The sequence below is a fragment of the Eptatretus burgeri genome, chromosome 5 (assembly GCF_056783735.1).
Source record: "Eptatretus burgeri isolate ZD-2024b chromosome 5, Ebu_testis_v1, whole genome shotgun sequence".
NCBI classification, from domain to species: domain Eukaryota; kingdom Metazoa; phylum Chordata; class Myxini; order Myxiniformes; family Myxinidae; genus Eptatretus; species Eptatretus burgeri.
In genome coordinates, this window is record NC_140965.1 from 8,575,952 (window position 1) to 8,597,316 (window position 21,365).

The following is a 21,365-nucleotide window of genomic DNA, read 5'->3' on the forward strand; positions in this document are numbered from 1 at the left end:
ATTAACTTCCGCCATCTTCGAAGATGGATGGAGGTTACTGTTTTCACCCCTTTCTGTTTGTTTGTTTGTTTGTGAACAGTATTACGGAAAAACTGCTCGACGGATTTCGACGAAACTTGGTGGGGAGGGGGGGTTAGGTATGGTCCAAGGATCATGCCATTAGATTTTGGACTTGGTCCCCCCCTCCCCCCCCCCCAAAAAATAGTTTGAGAAAAAAATTTTTTTTTTTGCATTTTTACATGTTTTAAGTGATTTCCAACCCCCCCCCAAAAAAAAATTGTTACCCCCCCCAAAAAAAATTGTTCGAGAAATATATTTTTTGCATTTCTACATGTTTTAAGTGATTTCCAAACCCCCCCCCCAAAATAGAGAATTTTTTTTGCATTTTTACATGTTTTAAGTGATTTCCAACCCCCGCCCCCAAAAAATTGTTCGAGAAATATTTTTTTTTGCATTTTTGCATGTTTTAAGTGATTTCCAACGCCCCCCAAAAAAAAATAGAGAATTTTTTTTTGCATTTCTACATGTTTTAAGTGATTTCCAACCCCCCCAAAAATAGAGAATTTCTTTTGCATTTCTACATGTTTTAAGTGATTTCCAACCCCCCCAAAAATAGAGAATTTCTTTTGCATTTCTACATGTTTTAAGTAATTTCCAACCCCCCCTCCCAAAAATAGAGAATTTTTTTGGCATTTCTACATGTTTTAAGTGATTTCCAACCCCCGCCCCCAAAAAAATTGTTCAAGAAAAAAAAATTTTTGCAACTTTTTTTCAACAAAATTTAGATTTTTTTTGTTGTTGCATTTTTACATGTTTTAAGTGATTCCCTCCCCCTGCCCAAAAAAAATGTTGGAGAAAAGAACTATAACTCTGTCAGCACTGTTGACATCATATTTAATGAATAACATATAAGGTTCACTTGAGTGACCCAGCAGTATTGGGGCGGAGGTTTTGCACTCTCCCAAGTGCTCCCCTCTAGATACAGTATTTGTTACACAAGAACCATGTTTGATGATCAAACGAGCAGCATTGAAAATGTTATGTTATTTTATTGCAATGTGTGGGCATGCATGAAGTGCAGTCTTGTGTGTGTGGTTTCAGAGGCAAAACCTTTAATCGAGATCCCAAAATCAAACAATAATGACTACTACTACCACGATGACTATGTTAAGGTGGCTGCCTTAAGATCTTAGGGTCTTGAGTTTGAGCCCCTGTTGTGCCGGTAAATAACAGCAGGTGGGTTGACTCAGCCTGTCATCCTTCTGAGATCAGCCAAATGAGTACCAGCTGACTGGCAACAGGGGGAACTGCATCAGCAGCACAGCCACACCCCCAGCAACGATGAAACCAGCAGTCACAGGCTGCGTACAAAATCATAACGAATACTTCTACCGTAGTATCATGTTCGGCTGAGTGAGGCTGCTGTTGGCTCGGCCGAGTGAGGACTGCTTTTGATGCAATAAATGGTGCTTGATCCTCTCCATTGTGCTAAAGACACCACCATTGGCGATGAAGATTTCTTGAACCATGACTACATCACATGGTAAGGTCCTGGACGGAGTATGCCGGAGACAACTTTGAACTCTTTGCTCAGCAGCTCAGTTTCTATTTCATCGCTAACGACATCGCCGATGCTGTGAAACGGAAAGCGATTCTTCTGTGATCGTTCCCAGCAGAGGTGTTCCGTCTGCTGTCTGACTTGATTTCACCGGCGGAGGTGTGGGATGATGCTATCACCTACGACCCCGTCGTCAAGACATTGCATGACCATATGAAACCGGGCAAGTCGCCACAGTTATCACAGTACGAGTTTGACAACCTGGTTTGGCTTTCCAACGAGAGGGGAGCTAATTTTGTTGCCAGACTCAAGCATCTGGCAAAGGATTGCCATTGTGGTGACGATGAACAGTCACAGAGATTGAAGGCTCATTTTATCGCTGGGTTGTGGGATGAGAAGATGGTCGCATGAGTTCTTCAGATAAAGTTTGAAGAGATTACGTTTGCTAAAGTGGTTGAAACTGCAGCTCTCATGGAAAAAGCCAGAAAGGATGTTCGCGCCATCATTGGAGAGGACTTGTCTGTCAATGCTGTAGCTGTTGGCAGGTCACGCACTCACAATTCCCTATCTGGCTCAGCATATCAGCAACCTCTTTCATCCAGGCTGCATGCAAGCAGGGCATCACAGCGCCAGCTGCAACCGCAGTCTTGTCAGGGTTGTGATGGTTCACACTCTCATCGGAACTGTCCATTTCAGAATGCAGTGTGTCACCGGTGTGGTAGGACAGGCCATGTATGGAGGGTCTGTCATGACCTGGCACAATCATCAGTTAATGTGGTCAAGGCGAGCAGCGAGCAGTGAGGTTGATCAGCTTGGCATATTTCCGATGACGGCTGCAAATCGCCCCTTTGAGGTGTCTGTGAGTGTGAATTCCAGGCCAGTCAACTTCGCAGTGGATACCGGGGCATCAGTCAGTCTTGTGAATAAGCAGACCTGGTGTCATTTGGGTTGTCCGGTGTTAGCCTCAGTACACACTACCCTTCGTACCTACACTGGGGAGTTCATCAAACCATTAGGTTTGATGGATGTAGTGGTTCGTTATCGGGAACAGCAAGCAGTGTGCCCCTGCCTGTGGTTGATGGTTCTGGACCATCTCTCCTGGTTGGAGGGGTTTCTTGGAAAAACACCAAGTGATATTCTGACCTGGCCTCAGGAAGCCCGTAGGTTCTCAAGGTCACCTACACCTAAAGTATGGTGTCAGTCCACGGTTCTGAAAGCCTCGACCTGTGCCATATGTTCTTCGGGATCGAGTTAAAGCGGAACTCGACTGATTGGAAAAGGTTGGTGTCATTGAACCGATGGCGCACTCTGCGTGGGCAATGTCCATGGTCACAGTGCTGAAGTGGAATGGAAGTATCTGGCTGTGTGGTGACTTTACAGCAACCGTTAACCCCAACCTCTGAGTGAAGCAGTATCCACTGCCATCCATTGACAAGATGTATTTGAAGTTGGCGGGGAGTCAGTATTTCATGAAGTTGGACTTGTGCGATGCCGACTTCCATCTTGACATTGTACCAGAGGATTGTCACCTCCTGACTGTCAATACATGTCAGGGTATGTACCAATATACCCATCTTTGTTTTGGTATCGCATCAGCTCTGGAAATGTGGCAGAAAGTTATGGATCATTTTTGTTCCGACTTACCGGCACAATGCTACTTGGATGACAATGCTACTTGGTAATGAGTGACGATACTGAGCGTCCGGTGTGTTTTACATCACGTGCTCTGATGGCTGCAGGGCAGAATCGTGCTCAAATTGAGGGGGAAGCGTTGAGTCTGGAATGGGGTGCATTGAAGTTTCGTCAGTACTTGATCGTTTGAAGGAGGAAATGTCAAGCTGATCATCAGCCGCTTCAGTTCTTGTTCAATCCTCGGAAACGTATCCCAGTCACTACCACTGCTTGGCTACAGCAATGGTGTCTCTTCCTCAGTGCGTATGATGATGAAATCAAATTTCATGCTTCCGAACGGCATGCCAACTGTGATGGCCTGTCTCAACTGCCATCTCCTCAGGTCATCACCAAACCCACACATGGGGTCGAGGTGTACATGTTCGAACAGATCGAGTATGGTCTGGTATTTGCTGCCGATGTGGTTGCTGCCATTCGTCGCGATCCCGTTTTGTCACGTGTTGCACATTCTGTATGGTCAGGTTGTTGGCACGAGTTGCCCTCGACATCAGAATATGCTCCATATGTGTCGTGTGCGTTCGAGCTATCTTCAGCTCAAGGTTGGGTTATTTGGGGCAAGAGAGTGGTCATTCCTGCTTCATTACATCAGTGCTGTCTCAATGAGTTGCATGAGGGTCATTTAGGTTTGGTCAAAAATAAGTTTAGCCCGAAGTTTCTTGCGGTGGGTCGGACGGTAAAAAACATGTGCTATTGTTACGAATCTGGAAACCATTCACACGTACATTTGACCCAAAGTTTAGTTATTTCGTTAAGTATATGTGGATAGTTATAATTCCTCCCTTATGTCTAATGGGAATTTAATGTGTGTGCTGCGAGTTTCTTTCTAGTTAGTTTTCGACATCAATCTCCTCCACTCCTTCAGCGCCATAACACACGTGTTTCTGACTACCGACGTGGGGGGAGTCCCCCTCACCTCAGAGCCGACTCCGCCCCAGCAAGATGGAATGTTCCTCTCGTCCAATCAGGGGTGAGATAGCCTCAGCTCCAACTCCGCTCCATCAAAGAAGAATGTCTCCCCTGTCGCTTGTGGGGAAGGCAGAAGAGCCTCTCTCAGGGGAGGAGCACCGAGACGCCGACACGCCCCTCCTACTCAAAACGCGGGTGGCCACCACAACACCCGAAGGCGTCTCGTCCAATCCGGAGGCGAGTTACCCGAGAGCGGATCTCTCCACCCCGCACGGGGGAGGGATAAGAAGGATCGCCAGCTGTATCCAGGGTCATCCTTGTTCCTTGGTTCCTTGGAGGTCGTTCCTTGCTTCTGGTCTGCTGGGCTCTCCTGGTCATCGGTCATCATCCGTGGCTGGCCGGGTCGTTCGTAGGGTCCTGGCTGCGCTCGTTGGATTCTGGTTCGTGGGTTCGAGTCCCACCATGGTGGGTTGTGTTGGAGCGCTCAAGCTGGGGATCCCCGTTCCCTTCCACGGACTCCGAGCTCCACAAGTGCGAGTCGGTAAAACCGCACGAGGCGGCCAAGTACCCGACCAGACTCTGACCCCCAGCTTGCCTACCCTCCGCGGCTGGAGGGTCCAATAAAGGCCAGCCAGATCCAATCTTTTTGGGTGTGTGTGTCCGTCTGTGGCCAGTCTTATAAGTAAAACTGTTAAGTGATTTTGCCATTGTACATTTGCCTGCATTTATATCCGTGATCAAGTCTGCTCTGTGTTTCCCTCCCCATTGCCTACTGTAAATAAATAACTGTTAAATGTTCCAGTTCGTTGTCTGTGTTTTCTTTCATTGACCCGGTATGGTTCGGGCTTGAGAATTAGTGAGGCCGCTTGTGCCGTAAATTGCTATTTGGACCGGCAGGTTTTGGTAATTTCCTCTCGGGTACGCCAGACCAGAGTCGGTAACAGCAACTCAGTTCGGACGAAGCCTGCCGAGGGTGTGGCTTCCCCGGTAGTTAGACAGCGTGGGTACTTAGGTAAATTGGAATAGACAAATAAACCCTACCCCACACCGTTGAAATATTGGCGACCACGGTCCATTAAGCGACCCATCGACTTCGGAGTTATCCGGAGTGACGACCTTCAATTTCGAGTGTTCGGTGGGAGATGGTCCAACTGCTCCATCTAGCGGTTGTCCTCGCCACTGAACCCGGCACCACAACACTATGTGTCAAACTGATGCTGATAATCCCTCACTCATCTCGTTGTTGTGGCTGCCCGTCGATAGATCGTGGCAGCACGTTCATGTAGATTTTGTGGGGCCGGTCATGGGCTGTATGCTTCTGGTGGTTATCGACGCTTACTCAAAGTGGACAGAAGTAGCCATCATGCAGTCCATCTTGGCAGAGAACACCGTAGAGCATCTGCAGAGTATTTTTTGTGAACAAAGGTGTTCCAGAGATTTTAGTTTCGGACAATGGTGCAGTTTGTATCTGAAGTGTTTGTTGTGTTCTTGCATGGAAATGATATCAAACACCTGAGGTCAGTGCCTTACCACCCAGCTACAAATGGCCAGGCCCAGTCATTTGTCAAACCTTTCAGACATAGGGGCCAAGCGATATGATCTGTGCAGAGTCGGGTCGATGTGTTTTTGCACACATTTCATAATTTGGTGTATTACTCTACTACACAGGAAACACCTGCATTCCACATGTGTGGCCGGACAGCTGCGATCGCAGCTGGATTTGCTCCGACCTTGTGCACCGGCAGTTGTTCCGGTGACCAATGTTTGGTCATTCACGGTGGACCAGCTAGTTTTCACGCGAGACTATTTGCAGACAGAAACGGGGTACCGGCTACTGTGTTCTGAGTTTTCGGACCGGCGAACTACCTTGTTCGTACTTCGGCCAGTCTTACCTGGAAATGTCATGTGAATCAATTGTTGGCACGCAGATCTGATCATTCAATATGTCCTTATCTTCGACAGGCCCATGACCATGTTCTGACCACCTGCCACTCTGTCTGTGGACCCAGATGTTCAGGTTGGGGATGGTAGCATGGATGTTCCTCCGGTATCGGTTGCACCTGGTTTGGTATCTGGTGAGGAGCCATCACCTGTTTCCAAGATCCCCATCGCCGGTCCTGTCTGTGGCTCAATGTCCGAGTGTTTCTCCCAGAAGTGTTGTATGACCTGTGTAGTTGAGTAATTATGTCACTTAAGGGGAGGAGGAGTGTATTGTCGTGTATGACCGATTGAGGCCGCTGTTGGCTCGGCCAAGTGAGGCCTGCTTTCAATGCAATAAATGGCACTTCATCCTCTCTGTGTGTCCTTATCATTGTGTTAAAGACACCACAACTACAACTCCTATAACGGCCACAATTATTCCCAACTTCTTGCGGAGTTAGCTGGGGGTTTTAGGTCCAAGTCTTTCACGAACAAGCTGGCTCGCCCTGACATGTGACTGGAGATGATTTGGGCACAAATTTGGAATTTGTTCATCGTGCCGGCGATAACTCGCCTCCTCTTTGCGGAAGCACACCGTGGGATATTTGTTTACGTCCACCGGGTAATGCTCGCAGACAGGACACCACAAATAATGTCGGGACGATGGACGGCGTGCAAACCGATGCATCATCCTGCCTGTGAAGCACCAGGATGGCAGTTTATATCTGGTTCGGGATTTCAGACACAGGTTAGAATGCTCAAAGGCGAGTGCCTGTTCAACTAAGCTATCCTGCAAACACATCAATATGGATGAAATAATCGGAACTTAACCTTTTAGTATCATCACAAATGCTTACGAACACTCAGGGGACTCTTCAAACAAGTCCAAACCCTGCATGTTTCGGATAATTTGATAAGTGTTAACATCATGAGCCTGAAACACAGTGTTTGGTCGGAAGAAGTGGGATTTTCAACGCTGAGGCATCAAAAAAAAGTATCAAGTGGATGAAACAACATTTTTAATACAAGCACTTTCAGCATACAAACATTTCTCGCACGGGTTAACAGCGACACGCCATGGCAAGATGGAAAACCCACAGTCATACAGACACAATATATATATATATATATATATATATATATATATATATATATATATATATATATATATATATATATATATATATATATATATATATATATATGTATATATGAAGGCACAGCAAACAATACATTTTAACACTTGCTTTGGGTCTGTGTAGTTACTGCTGACAAAGCCATTACCCATGCACGTATAGGCTGTTATATTGGATGCGACCCACAAAGGAAGAGAGTGCTATCTGAAAAAGCCAAGTCACTTTACACTATTGGTCATGGTACGGTTTTGTGGTCACTTTACGCACAAGCGGCTTGTGGTTAATCACGGTGGTGACAGCCTGATGACATCATTTAATCGTGGGTGAACAAATACGTTTTGCATCATGCATATCTCACTTTGCAAGCAGGTACATGCGCATGAAGAGGTATTCCACCTTTACTCATCAATCACTGTACAACAGCCAGTGTGGTGGTTACCTGTGGGAACGACAAAAACAACAACAACAAAAAAAACCACAAAGCGTTCATAATATTGTGGATTAGTTTATCACTTTGAATGTGCACAGACACGCCACCGTTTTTAAAGGTTGGAAAATGACGTTTTCTGGCCATTACGTTGTGAACAACAACAAAACCGCTTTAGGATTTGTGGCAGAAGGCGATGCCAATTGAATAAATGTATTTTCGCTTCACAAACTTATCGGTTACAATCCCAGTTGGGTCGCCACTCCGACACGGGAAGTGAGGGCAGGAATTTGTAATTTATTCAGGGTGCCGGCGATAGCTCGCCAACTCTTCGCGAAGGACACCGTGGAATCTTTAATGTCCACCATATAATGCTGACAGATGGGACACCAAGTTTAACATCCATCCTACGGAAGGCACACACATTGATGAATCAACCTCCCTACAAAACACCTGGATGACAGATTATAGATGGGCCGGGATTCGAACCCAGGCTAGACAGCTTAGAGGCGAGTGTACGTACCTGGTGGAATTAACCTGTCCCCCCCCCCCCCCACCATCTCGGATACATTCCCTTTCACTACCCTCACCCCGACACATTATCATCAATTGTGGGAAGAATTTTCTACTCAAACTCTGCTTCGACCAACCATCAGCACACACCATCTGGAGGAATGATCCTTACCTCCATCACATGTACTCCCTGTTACGCACGGAACAGCACAACGCCATACTAAAAATCATGCCGAAAATCTGCAACACAGGACAATGGTGGTGAGGAGGGTGGAGCGGGAAGGAGAGGAAGAAATGACACAAAGGGCATCCATCAATGTTTCATCACTTCAACATCTTCATGGAACATCCTCAAAACACAAATTTGTACATCATGGCGTTTGTCATCTCCCATGCCACGTGAACACCTCCTTGTGTAAAAAGGCACTGGGATATCAAAACGGAAAAGAGCAGAGCTACCTTGTACAAAGGTGTGGGTCGCGTTTACGGTTTCGTTGGTGACGTCCCAAACGTACATTGCTGGGAAAGGCAGCCTACAACTTTAAAAGACCATCGTCTGTCTAATAAGGTGAGGGGAGTGTTTTGTTATGGAGAGCCTCGAAGCTCTGGTCACTGCTGCGAATTAGGAGGCCGGGGTAAATAAACCAGATGTCTGCACAAACGACATTACACCTTTATTGGCCACCAAAATGATCGCAAAGTGACCCTAACAAGGAGCTGATACTCCAGGTCCCCCACATTTTGGGTGCTATGATGGATAGATCTGTGTCATGTGAAAGCTGAATCTTGAACGCTTTTTGAAATATCGCGTACACAAACCAAATTACCGAGACGGTTGCCATGGCAACAGATTCAGGCAATCACAGCCGTTACCTAATCGGGTTGAGATAATGTCATGAGGAATAGATATCTGCAATATGAAAGCTCAATGTTCAATGGCTTTTGAAATACCGCGTACACAAAAGTACATGGACGGATGATCGATTGTTGGTCAGACCTTGGCGGAGTGGGTGGGGAATAATGACACGAGTCAACTACAATGGTATTCGGTAGAGTGGATCCTCCGCCAGGGTGAGCAGCTTACTTTCTGTATCCCACTGAAAGCCCCGATCTGAATCCGGACCTGAACCAAAATCGAATCGGCTTGTTCTTGTCACCTAACACTCATCCTCCTGGTTTTGTCATAACTCATCCACAAGTTTTTGAAATATTGTGCTACACACAGTTTTTGGCCCATTTTCTCAATGGTGAAGAATCACTTAAAATAAAATTCTGGTATGGAGATCCTGATTCAGATCGTCACCAAAATCTAATCAATTCGTCCTTGTCACACACCCAACCTGTCCACCAAATTTCATCCGAATCCATCAGCAAGTTTTTGAGATATCCTGCTCACAGACAGACAGAAACGTAGAAACGGACAGACGGGTGAAAACAAAACCTCCGACCACCTTTTGTGACGAGAGGTAATATTAGCTGATGGTTGAGCAGACCCAGTTTTAGCAGATCGCTAATTACAGTGTGTGCCTAAAACCATTTAGGCTTTGTTACACAGATGCTACGAGAAATTATCTGCCAAGGCTGTTAGAAAGTGTTCCATCTATATTGTTGTTATTATTAATATTATTATCATTATTATCATCATTATGGTATCATGAATCAGCATCACAATGACACAGGTGATGTCATAGCAGGTAAGAGCAGGTGGCAGCAGTGGCATGTGAGTGCAGGGGAAGGAGACGAAATGTTCTCACCATGACCACTCCCGTGCTGATGCCAATGAATGCAATGATGTAGACCTTTGTCGTAAAAACTTCTTTAATTTGCTTCTCGCAGTCCTACATTGACATAACATGGGTTAAAGGCAACATGTCCTTGCACACTGCCCCCCCCCCCCAACACCACCTCATCCACCTCTCATGAGTGAAAGTTAAACAAGCCACGTTATGCTTTATTATGTAAAATAATGTTAAAACCAATAAGAAAATGTCAAATATTCTCACAACCTTATTCTTTGCCGTAGATGTACAAATATCCACCGAGGGAGAGCTCTTACTCAAGCCACAGCAGTCAAACTGGAGAGAAAAGAAATCCAGAGGTTACAAATGATGTGAAAGCCAGATAATCAAAAGTTGTGCTCTTAATATGAGCACAACTGTTTTATATATTCATATATATATATATATATATATATATATATATATATATATATATATATATATATATATATATATATATATATATATATATATATATATATATACACATCAGAGCAGGGGGACATTTATCCCATTAACTTGACATATCAATGTACTTATCTTATACATACTCAAATCGCTTTTGACACAACCAGCAGATGTCATTTTAGGGTTTTGGCAGGGGACCTGACTGGGGTGTTAGGACACAGTTACCTGCTCTTTAAGCCCCTCCTGCTAACATGCTCAGAAATGCAGCGCCCCCTAATGGCAAGATAAGACCCCCCACCCCCCCCCCCCCATTCCATCGTCCACATGCCTTAACTATGGAAACAAAAAGGAAAAAGAAAAAGAAAGTTGCTAACCAGCAGAGCTATCCTGTGGTCCTTTAACCTACAATACCTGGCCTTTGATGGAAGTCACCTTTTATAGTCCGAATGGTGTTCGGCTCTGCTTTGCTTCCAACAATCTTGTGCGATTGGGCACATTCACACCGATACGTCATTGGCAAAGGGAAGGAGAACTTAGGGGCCAACCGGATTGCACTCGCTCAGTGAGGAAACCGCACCTTGTTTACCCCATTCCCTCCCTATATCTACACTGTCTACATAAACCCCTCCCCGTGTCCGTCCGTCCGTCCGTGTGTCTCTCTCTCTCTCTCTCTCTCTCTCTCTCTCTCTCTCTCTCTCTCTCTCTCTCTCTCTCTCTCTCTCTCTCTCTCTCTCTCTCTCTCTCTCTCTCTCTCTCTCTCTCTCTCTCTCTCTCTCTCTCTCTCTCTCTCTCTCTCTCTCTCTCTCTCTCTCTCTCTCTCTCTCCCACATCTTTTAAGTTACAAACTGCAAACTTGGGGTACAAACACAACTTTGTGTGTGGGGTATGATAGGCTATGTGGTCGTGGCCTCACAAGGGAAATGTCAAGGGGTGGGGGCGAGGGTGGGGGCGAGGGTGGGGGGCATAAATTCTCCATGTAAATGTGTGCCGAGCATCTCCACATGATGGTGGTGGCAGAGGGGATTACAATTTCCTTTTTTACCTGGGCAATGTTGAGGTTAAAGCACTCTCTTCGCAAAGGTTAATTTGCCCTCCTTCCCTCCTCCATCCCCCCCCCCCCCGCACCTCAAAAAACCACAAAAATCGGTGGGGACTGTCAAAGCCTGTCATCGTATGTGAGATATTTCCAGTGGGAAGGGACATCAGGACTCACGGGGGTGCAAAAGGGAGGGGGTGAGGGGACCAGGACGTGAGGACAGGGGTGGGAGGGCGGTTGGGGTGGAGTGGTTAAATCACTCTAAATGGATAAATGTCTTCCTTTCCCTCTCCTTCTAACCCAAAATGGAGGGGCCTGTAAAAGTGGGAAAAATAATAACCAGAAGGAGCTCGGGTCATCGTGTGAGGGAAACATTTTAAGCAGCAAGGGACGTCATTACGCCCAGCCACATCTTTAAAGCTACAAACTCAGAACTCAGGATATAGATTCAACTTCGTGAGGGAAGTAACATGGGCTATGTGGCTGTGGCTTCAGAATCTGTTTTGAGTCCACAAAGTGATGCCAAAGTGACCAATACAGCTATTTTTGGCAAACATGGTGACTAAATGGTCCATCAGCGAAGCGACAGGTCGGCTCTGCTAGAACAAGATAACCCTCTTCTCTTCACTGTGGAATCGCATCCCTTAGTCTTTCCAGTCCTGCTGTTTCTTCCATTCAAATACATCATCTCTTGATATCTCTGAATCCTATTTGTTATCTTTTCTATTTTTAATGACCATCCTCTCGGACAGTCAACCTGCTGTGTTTTTTTGCACTTGTCCTGTGTTTCAGATTTCCCCGTCTGTGTACATGTCCATTGTCTACTACTTATTACCTCCTGCACCGAAGGTGGACGGAGGTTATGTTTTCACCCCTGTTTGTCTGTCTGTCCGTCTGTCTGTCTGTTTGACCGTGAGGAGGATATCTCAAAACATTATGTACGGATTCAGACGCAATTTGGTGGACAGGTTGGGTGTGTGACAAGGACAAAAGTGATTAGACTTTGGTGAAGATACGAATCCGTGTCTAGATACTGTAATTTTTCAAATTATTCCATACCATTGAGAGATAAGGCCAAAAACTATAGATAGCACGATCTCTCAAACAGTTATGGATGGATTCGAACACAACTTGGTGAGGTCGTCAGGTAAGTGACAATTAGGACTTATCGATTCGATTTGGGTTCAGGTTCGGATGCACATCTGGCCTACAAAACGTAACCTGTTCAGCCTGGTGGAGATATACGCTCTACCGGGTGTAGTTCTAGTTAGGCATTGTAATGTTCATTCCTTGCTGTCTTTTGGCTTTCTGTTCTCTCTGCTCCACTGTTGATGTGGCAGCCTCACCCCTCTGACATTCAGCTCTTCCAAGAGCCTTGATGTCTGCAACAAAAACAAACAAAAGAACAATTTGCATCTCACAAGCATCTCAATTAAGAATGTGTTTAAATTATGCTCATTATGTATCAAAGAACTAACATTTTGAGTGCAGGTATCGAGGCCAAATGCATTCTGCCAAGCTGGCTTCAACAAGTGATCTCGATCTCGATCTCGAATAATGGCTCGGCTCAAACCATTGGGGTCGAAGATAAATACTGCAGATCCTCACGGTGACCATCCATCCATTGGGCCATACTCTGTGCAGTGTCAGTGCTGCTGAAGCAGTCTCCTGGGCTATTTGGCACAATCTTGGATGGGTCGCCGCTCCGACGCAGGATACTTGAATGGCTCAATAATCCCAGCAAGCTGTGACTCATTTTGCCGACTTCGGAAGGATGACAGGCTGAGTCAACCCAGATCAGGTCAGGTATGGGAGCATGCGCCAGAGAAGCATGTCACTGCGTCCACTTTCCACCGGTACACCAGGGGCTTCAGTCTAGCCATCTCCCAGGTAGATACCTGGCCCATTCCCATCTCCTTGAGATGCTGAACAATCTGCTGCAACCACAAGGAACGTGGACGGCCCATTGGCCTCCTCCACTCACGAGCCTCCCTCGCTGAGAGAATCTGGTGAGCAGCATCAGCGTCAGCAAAATGAGCCACATGTCCATACAGCCACAGCTGATGCTCACAGACAATGCAGGTAACAAATCTCATTTGAATCTCTCTCAGCAACCACTCGTTGGACAAAAGGTCTGACCAGCGATAGCCAACAATTCTCCAAAGAGAGCTGGTACCAAAGGAATTAAGTCACTGTCTCAGATGCCTGGTCAGAGTTTAAGTCTCACATCCGGAGAGCAAGACTGGAAGTGCCAAGGACCTCAAGACAGGTCCTCCACAGGTACCGACAGGGCCACACCGCATGATCCAGTGAATCCATAACTTCCAGGCCTGAGCCAGACGTATGTTGATCTCTGGCTCACAGACAGAAGAGACATGAATATCACTGAAAAGAGAAGTGAATCTCTCCATGACTTCAACATCCTCACCACAATCAGATACAGTCAAGAGAGCAGCATCCAAGATGTCATTGAAAGCCTGGATCTTAGTTTTTACCCAGGAAATCTATAATCTCAGTGGCTACAACTCCTCATTCAGCACCCCAAGGGCCCCCAAATGGATCTCCAGAGTCTCCGCAAAGATGACTGCATCATCTGCGAAATCAAGGTCAGAGATCTTGAAATTCCCAAATTACGCACCACAGCTAGATCTCTCCGACATCCTCCCCAGAGTCCAGTCTATACAAGTGCTGAAAAGTGTGGGGGCCAGAACACACCCCTGACGAACTCCAGTAACAACTGGAAATAAGTCAGCGATGGTATCACCAAATCTCACAGCACTCTCAGTACCGGAGTACAGTTCAGACCAGATTGATCAGTTTTGGTGGCACCCCACGAAGACCAAGAATCCTCCAGAGGACATCCCGATTCACTGAATCAAACACTAGCAGAGAGCAACATAGGCTGCAAGCAGCCCCTGCCGAAACTCTCGTCTGCATTCGGTGAGGACACAAAGAGCAAGGATACGGTCAATCGTTGACCTCTTTGGTATAAAGCCTGACTGCTCTGGCCGCTGGTGCTCAAGCGTAGGGTGGCGAACGCTCTCAAGAATTAACCGAGCAAAGACCTTGCCCGGCACTGAGAGCAGCGTCATCCCTCGGTAGTTGTTGCAGTCCTGGCGATCACCCTTCCCTTTCCAGAGAGGGACAACAAGGCCCCTCTTCCAGTTAGTTGGGATGACGCCTGCGTCTGCAGGGAGAGCACAGAACTGCATGCAACGACACGAGTACAGCATTTCCACCAGCGTTTAGAAGGTCAGCATGGATGCCACATATCCCAGGAGCTTTACCCCATTTCAACTGGTTCACCACAGCCTGTGTTTCCACAAATGAAGGTGGATAACAGTTGATTGGAGAGTCAGCAATAGGTATAGTAACACCCTTGACATCCAACTCAACAGCTGGTGGATCAGCCTGGTACAGCTACTCTAAGCAACCGGTCCAGCGGGCCTTCACTTCGGACTCCTCCATCAAAAGCCTTCCACCCTTCGCTCTAACTGCAGTACACCGAGGGACGGGCTTGGAGGAACACAATGCGTGAATTCCCATGTAGGCAGGACGAGAATCACTTGACCACAGGTGATACTCTACCCCCTCACAGATTCCTCACACATAGGCCTCCTTGTCCACCCTCAGTGCACGTACAGATTCACGCCTCAACTCCCTGAACAGTTCAGCTCTGCCATTCAGCCTGGCCCTGCGACTCTGGTCAATAGTATCCAGTGTCCCTTGAGAGACAAAATTCTTCTTTGCCCGACGGTGAGTTCCAAGAGATCTACCGGCAACATCAAGATGGTGGTCTTTAAGGCACTTCACAACTCTTCAGGATTCCCCAAAGCACTCAGACCCCCCCCCCCCCGCCCAAATCCCCACTGAGTCTGTTAGCAAACTCCTCAGATGCCCTCTCATCCTTGAGCTTGCCAACATCCAGCCAAGGCTGGGATGGGACCATTCTCCCGTATTTAAGCTGCAACTTCATAGTTGCTACCACAAGCTGGTGGTCAGTATTGAGGATCTGAGCACTCCGGTGGACCCTGCAGTTCTGGATCATCATCCAGCAACCAGCAATGAGCACATGGTGAATCTCCTTTGCGACACCACCTATGTTGCAATACCAAGTCCAGCAATAAGCCTGTGGGTGCTGAAATCATGAATCAGCCACCCCAATTCCATGACTTGTTGCAAAGTCAAGGAACTTAGTGCTCTTCTGGTTCACAGTTCCAGACCCATGGGGACCAACACATGTTTCATAATCATACCTATCAGGTCCAGTCAATGTATTGAAATCCCCCAAGACCAGAAGAGCATCTCGCCTGGGGCACTGACCAACCACAGACTTGAGCTTAGCATAGAATTCGTCCTTCACGGTAAGATCACTTGCCTCAGTTGGAGCATATACGGAGACCAGAGAAACGCCACCAAGTCGTGATGAATCCTTAGTCTCATAATATGCTTGTTACCTCAACTACCATTGGAATAAGCTTATTGGACACAGCTACAGCAACTTCTTGGGTATGGTAACCATCAAAATGACCAGACCAATAGTAGGTGTAACCCCCCGCCATGATCTCATCACTATCGGGTCGCTGAACTTCAGAGAGTGCTATAATATCGATGTTCAAATGCTTGAGCTCAGATGATAACAGAGACAGGTGATCATCCTCTCTTAGGGATAGGACATTCCTGGCACCCACCCGAAGGGACCACCTCAGATTAACCCAAGGAGACCACTGTCAGATGGATGACACCTCAGGACCACCCCGACACACACTACCGCAATCTAACCTGGGAAAGTTACCTCCGTGGTGTTTTCCTCCGATCATCAAAGAGTGGGGGTTCTGAAGGATTTGCTCCAATCCCGTTATCTGGTGAGCTACCCGGCTGCACAGGAGGTACTCCCACATAGTGGGTTTTCAATTTTCTTTACAGTTTTCTTTTGTTTTGCGGAATGAAGGGTTTTACAGGGGCCGCAGTGCAAATCCTGCCATCAACCTCCTAAAAAAAAAGGAACCCAACTGCAAGAGGACATCTGCAGACACAGTTGGGCACGAGATATGGATGGCTGTTGGCTCACAAGGAGGTCCTCCACCCTTTGACAGGTTTTGTTTTTAATCCTGCTGGTTGTCCATATCATACACCCTCCTCACAATAAAACCTGGTGAGGAAGACGGTTTTGTTGCCGACAACCTGACCGTGAAACAGGTTGGTACAGGTTTACATGATACCTATAGCATGTCACAGATCTGATCTGGCCTGACCTGACTATGGTCAACCCCACCTGGTAGTAATTCAAGAGCCAAGCGGGATTTGAACTCAGGACCATAGGATGCCAAGCCAACCACCGTAAAGTGACCATTCAAACCGAAGTTAAGTCAAACAGAGGGCTAATGACTGGCAAAGTGCATGCATAAACATAATACCACTTTACTTAATCTATTTTGTCTAGATTGAGAGAATGAAGCAGTTACTTGGAAGGCGAGACTCACGGTCTTGTGAAATGTGATTACGGGAGCTTTGTTCGCAGGAGTTGAATTTCTCTTGTACTCGTCATACATGCGAGCATAAAACTTTGTTATGTCTTCTGGAATCTGGTGGAGGTTAAAAACAAAAATCAATGCAATAATATAAAATATTGACATCAAAACTTTGAAACAGCCTCCATGAGTCTGAGTCATGTTTCCCTCCATTCTTACAAGATGGAGACCCACCAATATAGACACAGTCACACCAATTAAATCTCCAAGTGAAGATCTCTAAAGATGGACTTTTAGAGCAACACGAGCAGGCAAAACCTCAATCCACGCTGCCTAGATTTACAATGAGAACTTCAAACTATTTTGGTCACCTGTCCTTTCAGTTTAATTATGTACCTGAAGCAAAAGGTACACCTTCAAGGTGCCAAACAGAAGCTTTAGCACTTTGCTAAAGGTTACAAGGAAAACAAAAAACGATTAAATATACAAGGAGAACATTTTGTCAATATAGCTAATTGGAGGTTTGTTGTAGTAGTCGTAGTAGGACTACAACAACTACTACTACTACTACTACTACTACTACTACTACTACTACTACTACTACTACTACTACTACTACTACTACTACTACTACTACTACTACTACTACTACTACTTTAATGGCCATAATCACACCTCATTGTGGACTGGCAGCATGACTTTTCCTCTCCACACCCCACCAGGACGGGGTGGGGTACACAAGGTAAACAAGATGGACACTACATGGACTTTCAGGAAGGAAAGCAGGGAAGTTGAAGTAGGTGGGTTTGGGGTGCATTAACGGGGGTAGAAAAGATCGAGGTTTTGGATGGGAGAAGATAAGAGATGGTGGTGAACAGCTGTTTTGAAGACCTGGAGGTAAGAGTGGGATTGAAGAGAGTGGGGGAGTTTGTTCCAAAGGTGGGAGAAAAAGAGGAACAAATGAGTGAAGCTGAGCAGTGATTCTTGATTTTGGTAGTTTTACAAGAAAGGGGTTGCTGTCAGACCTTGAGTGCTCTGTGGAAATATGGAGGGGGGGGACAGAAAGCAGACAGAGCAGGGGGGGCGAGACTGGAGAGGAGATGGTAGATGATAGAAAGACCACCTACCTGCCTTCTGTGAGACGGTGAGACACCCAAAGACAGCCTCATCGCGGGAGGTACCAATGATCCTAAATGCCTTGTGTTCCACAGTGTGAAGCCAAATAGATGAGAGAACGGAGCACTAGCCCAGAGAGGAGAGCAGTACTCCATCAGGCTGTTTTGGCAAAAGCTTTGTATGCGGTCAGAAGCTCAGGTGTGCCAAGAAAGGACTTTGGATGACAGAGGAAACCAGTCATGTGCCGAGCTTTGGAGGCCAGCTTGGAAATTGGATTGGAAATTGGAAAAATTGGAAACTCCCAGGAAAGATCATGGCAGATAGTGAAACCCAGTAAGCTTGAATGAAAGGACTTCTTCAAGAGGATTGTTGAGAAAGTCCCGGGGGGGGGGGGAGATGGGGGTTGTCGATTGTCCTTTCGGAGAGACATAGTGAGAGTGTGAGATTTGTCCGGATTGAAAGACATGTACCACGTGTTGGACCAGTTTGTGATTTTATCCAGATCTGCAGAGAGTGAAGAAGCCACTGCCTGCCAATCAGAGGGATGAGAGATGGCATGGTGGAGGGTGGAGTCATCAGCAAAGAGATAAAGAGGATTTTCCAGAGAGTCAGAGAGATCATTGATGAAAACCAGAAAAAGAACAGGGCCCAGAACGCTACCTTGAGGAACTCCAGCCTAGACAGGAAGAGGGGATGAGAGAACTCGATTAAAGGCCATACGTTGACTACGACAGGAGAGGAAGTCTGCGAACCATGAGTGGAGACGACATTGGATACCAGAGGAAGAGAGTTTGGTGAGCAGGGCAGGATGCCAAACCATATTGAAGGCACGCGATATGTCTCGGGATCTGGCTCTGATTTCATGTCCGGCATTGCGGATCTCCATGGATTGTTGGGAGAGCAGAAGCAGCATATCCAGGGTAGAGTGACCTGGTCTGAATCCAAATTGGTGAACAGAAATCAAGCCATTGGAGAAGACAAAAGGGTTTAATGTCTGAAGTGACGATGAATTCCATCACCTTGCTGATGATTGGGAGAAGGCTGATTGGTCTGGAGTTGCAGGGATCTGTTTTTGCACCTTTTAATGCTCATCGGTAATGTTTGCAGATTTCCAAGCAGACGGCAGTTGACCTGGAGCAAATGAGAGGGTGAATAGAACAAAGAGAGGGTGAGCAAGAGCAGAAGAGCAGGTTTTTAGTACATGTGGGCTGATGCCGTCTGGACCGGTTGCAGAATGTGAGTCGAGGTTTGACAGCAAAATCTACACCTTGTCGGGAGATAAGGACACAGAGTCCAGGAACAGCTGGGTATGACTGGATAAGGTTGCTACAGAAAGTGATGCGTTTGGGACACAATATTTGGAAGCAAACACGCAATTTAGGCATTCAGCCTTTTAACGTGCAGTGTCAGCTGTGCAGCCATTTGAGGTAAGGGAGGGGATGGAGGGGGAACATACACCAGAAACAGACTTAACCAGATGCTACCAGGATTTGAAGGAGGGAGAGAGGTTTGAGAGTTCAGACTTGCGATTAGAAAGATGTTGTTTTCTGGCTCTCCTGAGTGTAGACACACACTTGTTCCGAGCTTTGTGGAAGGAATTGAGGTTGCCTTCAGTTGGATTTGTCTTCCATGAGGCAAAGGCAAATTGTTTCAGGTAAACTGCCTTACCACAAGCTTTAGTGTACCATGTGTGGGAGGAAGGGTACGACAACTGAAGACGAGATGGGATCAATCTGTGCACGGGAGAGAGAGAGCAAGTTTCTTTGAAAGAATTCCCAGGATGAGTTGATGTCAGATAAATTAGAGATGGGAGACCAGTCTGGAAGTTTGATGGCTGCTTGAAGGCTCTGCCAGTCAGCCTGAGTGAAATGCCAGACTCGTCAGCCCTACGGTAGTTCTCTAACAATGGCCTTAGAGATGTCCACTTTGACAAGCACATGGTCAGATGAACCAATTGGGGCAAAGGAATAACAGCAGATATTTTCTGGGAAATCAAGTCAAAATCAAATCCAGAAGAGATGGAGTACTGTTGGCTGAGATCTGGGTCGAGAAGTTGACAGATTGTGTCAGTCTCATTGAGCCACATAAGTCTTTTGCTGAAGTGCCATGACAGGTGAGAGAGGAACCCACACCAAGCCAACTGGCATGATGACAACTGAAGTCACCACACATGAGGAAGATAGAGTTGGGATGAGAAGATAGAAGTTGGTTCAATGTTTTCAGAGAGCGAGATGTAAATGGAGTCATCACTGTTTGATGGATGGTACAACACAAGGATAAAGAAGAGTTGGGAGTGGAGGGAAGCTGTAGCCAAAAGTATTCCTTGGAGTGTGGAGGAGTGAGGGCAGTGCATGGAGAGTGAGAAATGGAGTCTGATGAATAGAGTAATTGCACCACCAGGACGAGGCTCAGGACTGTCATACCCGAGGAGGGAGTAACCAGGGAGAGATACTCGGGAACGAGCAACATAAATTCTCATAGTATAGCTGTGCTGCTGATGCAATGCTCCTTGAAGGGTGGGGTCACGACTTGAAATTTAAGCCGGACACCGGCGATAATTTGCCTACTTTTTGTAAAAAGACATGGGGGATCTGTAATGATCACCAGCAACCAAGCTGGAAGAGGAGTCCCAAACTTAACATACCAACTGCCAAAAGTTGTTCTCATTGAAGACACACCCTGACTGTGAAACAACAGGGTGACAGTTTATAGTCGGACGAAGAATCAAACTCAGACTAGACAGGCGCACATGCTACTTCTGAGCTATCCTGCAAACGTGAACCTCAAATACGTCATATGGCCAACAGGTCACTTACCTGATCTTTGTTCATGAAGCCCCAAATTCCAGCTGCTATCTCCGCAGCAAAGACAACCAGAAGACAGATGAAAAACTACAAAGAGAAAAGCATTGTATTCAAGACAAAGTGATTTTAAGAATGATGATCTGCAAAAAAAACCCCAAAAAACAAAACAAGAGAGTTCATAAATGATTATTTTTACCCCACACAGTCTTGAGAAAAAAAAAGACGTGGGAGGAGTCTGTGAGGCGCAAATTTGATTGGTCAAGATGTAGTAAAATTCCGTCATATTTTGTCTAAGTACTGCTAAACGGCTTTCTGAAAGTGTCAAAAAGGTGATTTATGTTCTCCATTGTTCAAGTATATAATTCAATTGAAAAAAATTTTTTTCTGAAGTTTTCCACCATTAATGCAGCATCTTGCACACCACTTTATTCAAAACGTTACATTAGTTCTTCATACCTGTTGTTTGTGTCCATTATGACATCCTCAAAAAAGAGTAAGTTTCCTTTTTGAATGATTTTAAATTATGTTTGACTGACAGACAGGCAGACAAAGTAAAACATTATCTCACTCCTCTCTGCGTATGTGCGATAAGGACAAATT

The 21,365-nt window shown here is 46.2% G+C and overlaps 1 protein-coding gene across 2 annotated transcripts in view; it reads right to left on the reverse strand.

The window, feature by feature from the left end:
• Window positions 1–7,078: 7,078 nt before the first annotated feature.
• Window positions 7,079–21,365, reverse strand: part of LOC147025806 (CD9 antigen-like) — a 55,075-nt gene continuing 40,788 nt past the window's right edge. Inside the window, exons 4-9 of one of the 2 annotated variants that reach the window (XM_085880643.1) lie at window positions 20,778–20,852; window positions 16,858–16,959; window positions 10,159–10,227; window positions 9,907–9,990; window positions 8,325–8,392; window positions 7,079–7,651 (exon numbers count right to left, since the gene is read on the reverse strand). In XM_085880643.1, the coding sequence (XP_085736769.1) occupies window positions 8,330–8,392; window positions 9,907–9,990; window positions 10,159–10,227; window positions 16,858–16,959; window positions 20,778–20,852 (393 nt within the window). In that variant the 3' untranslated portion in view covers window positions 7,079–7,651; window positions 8,325–8,329. The other variant, XM_085880644.1, reaches the window with a different exon arrangement.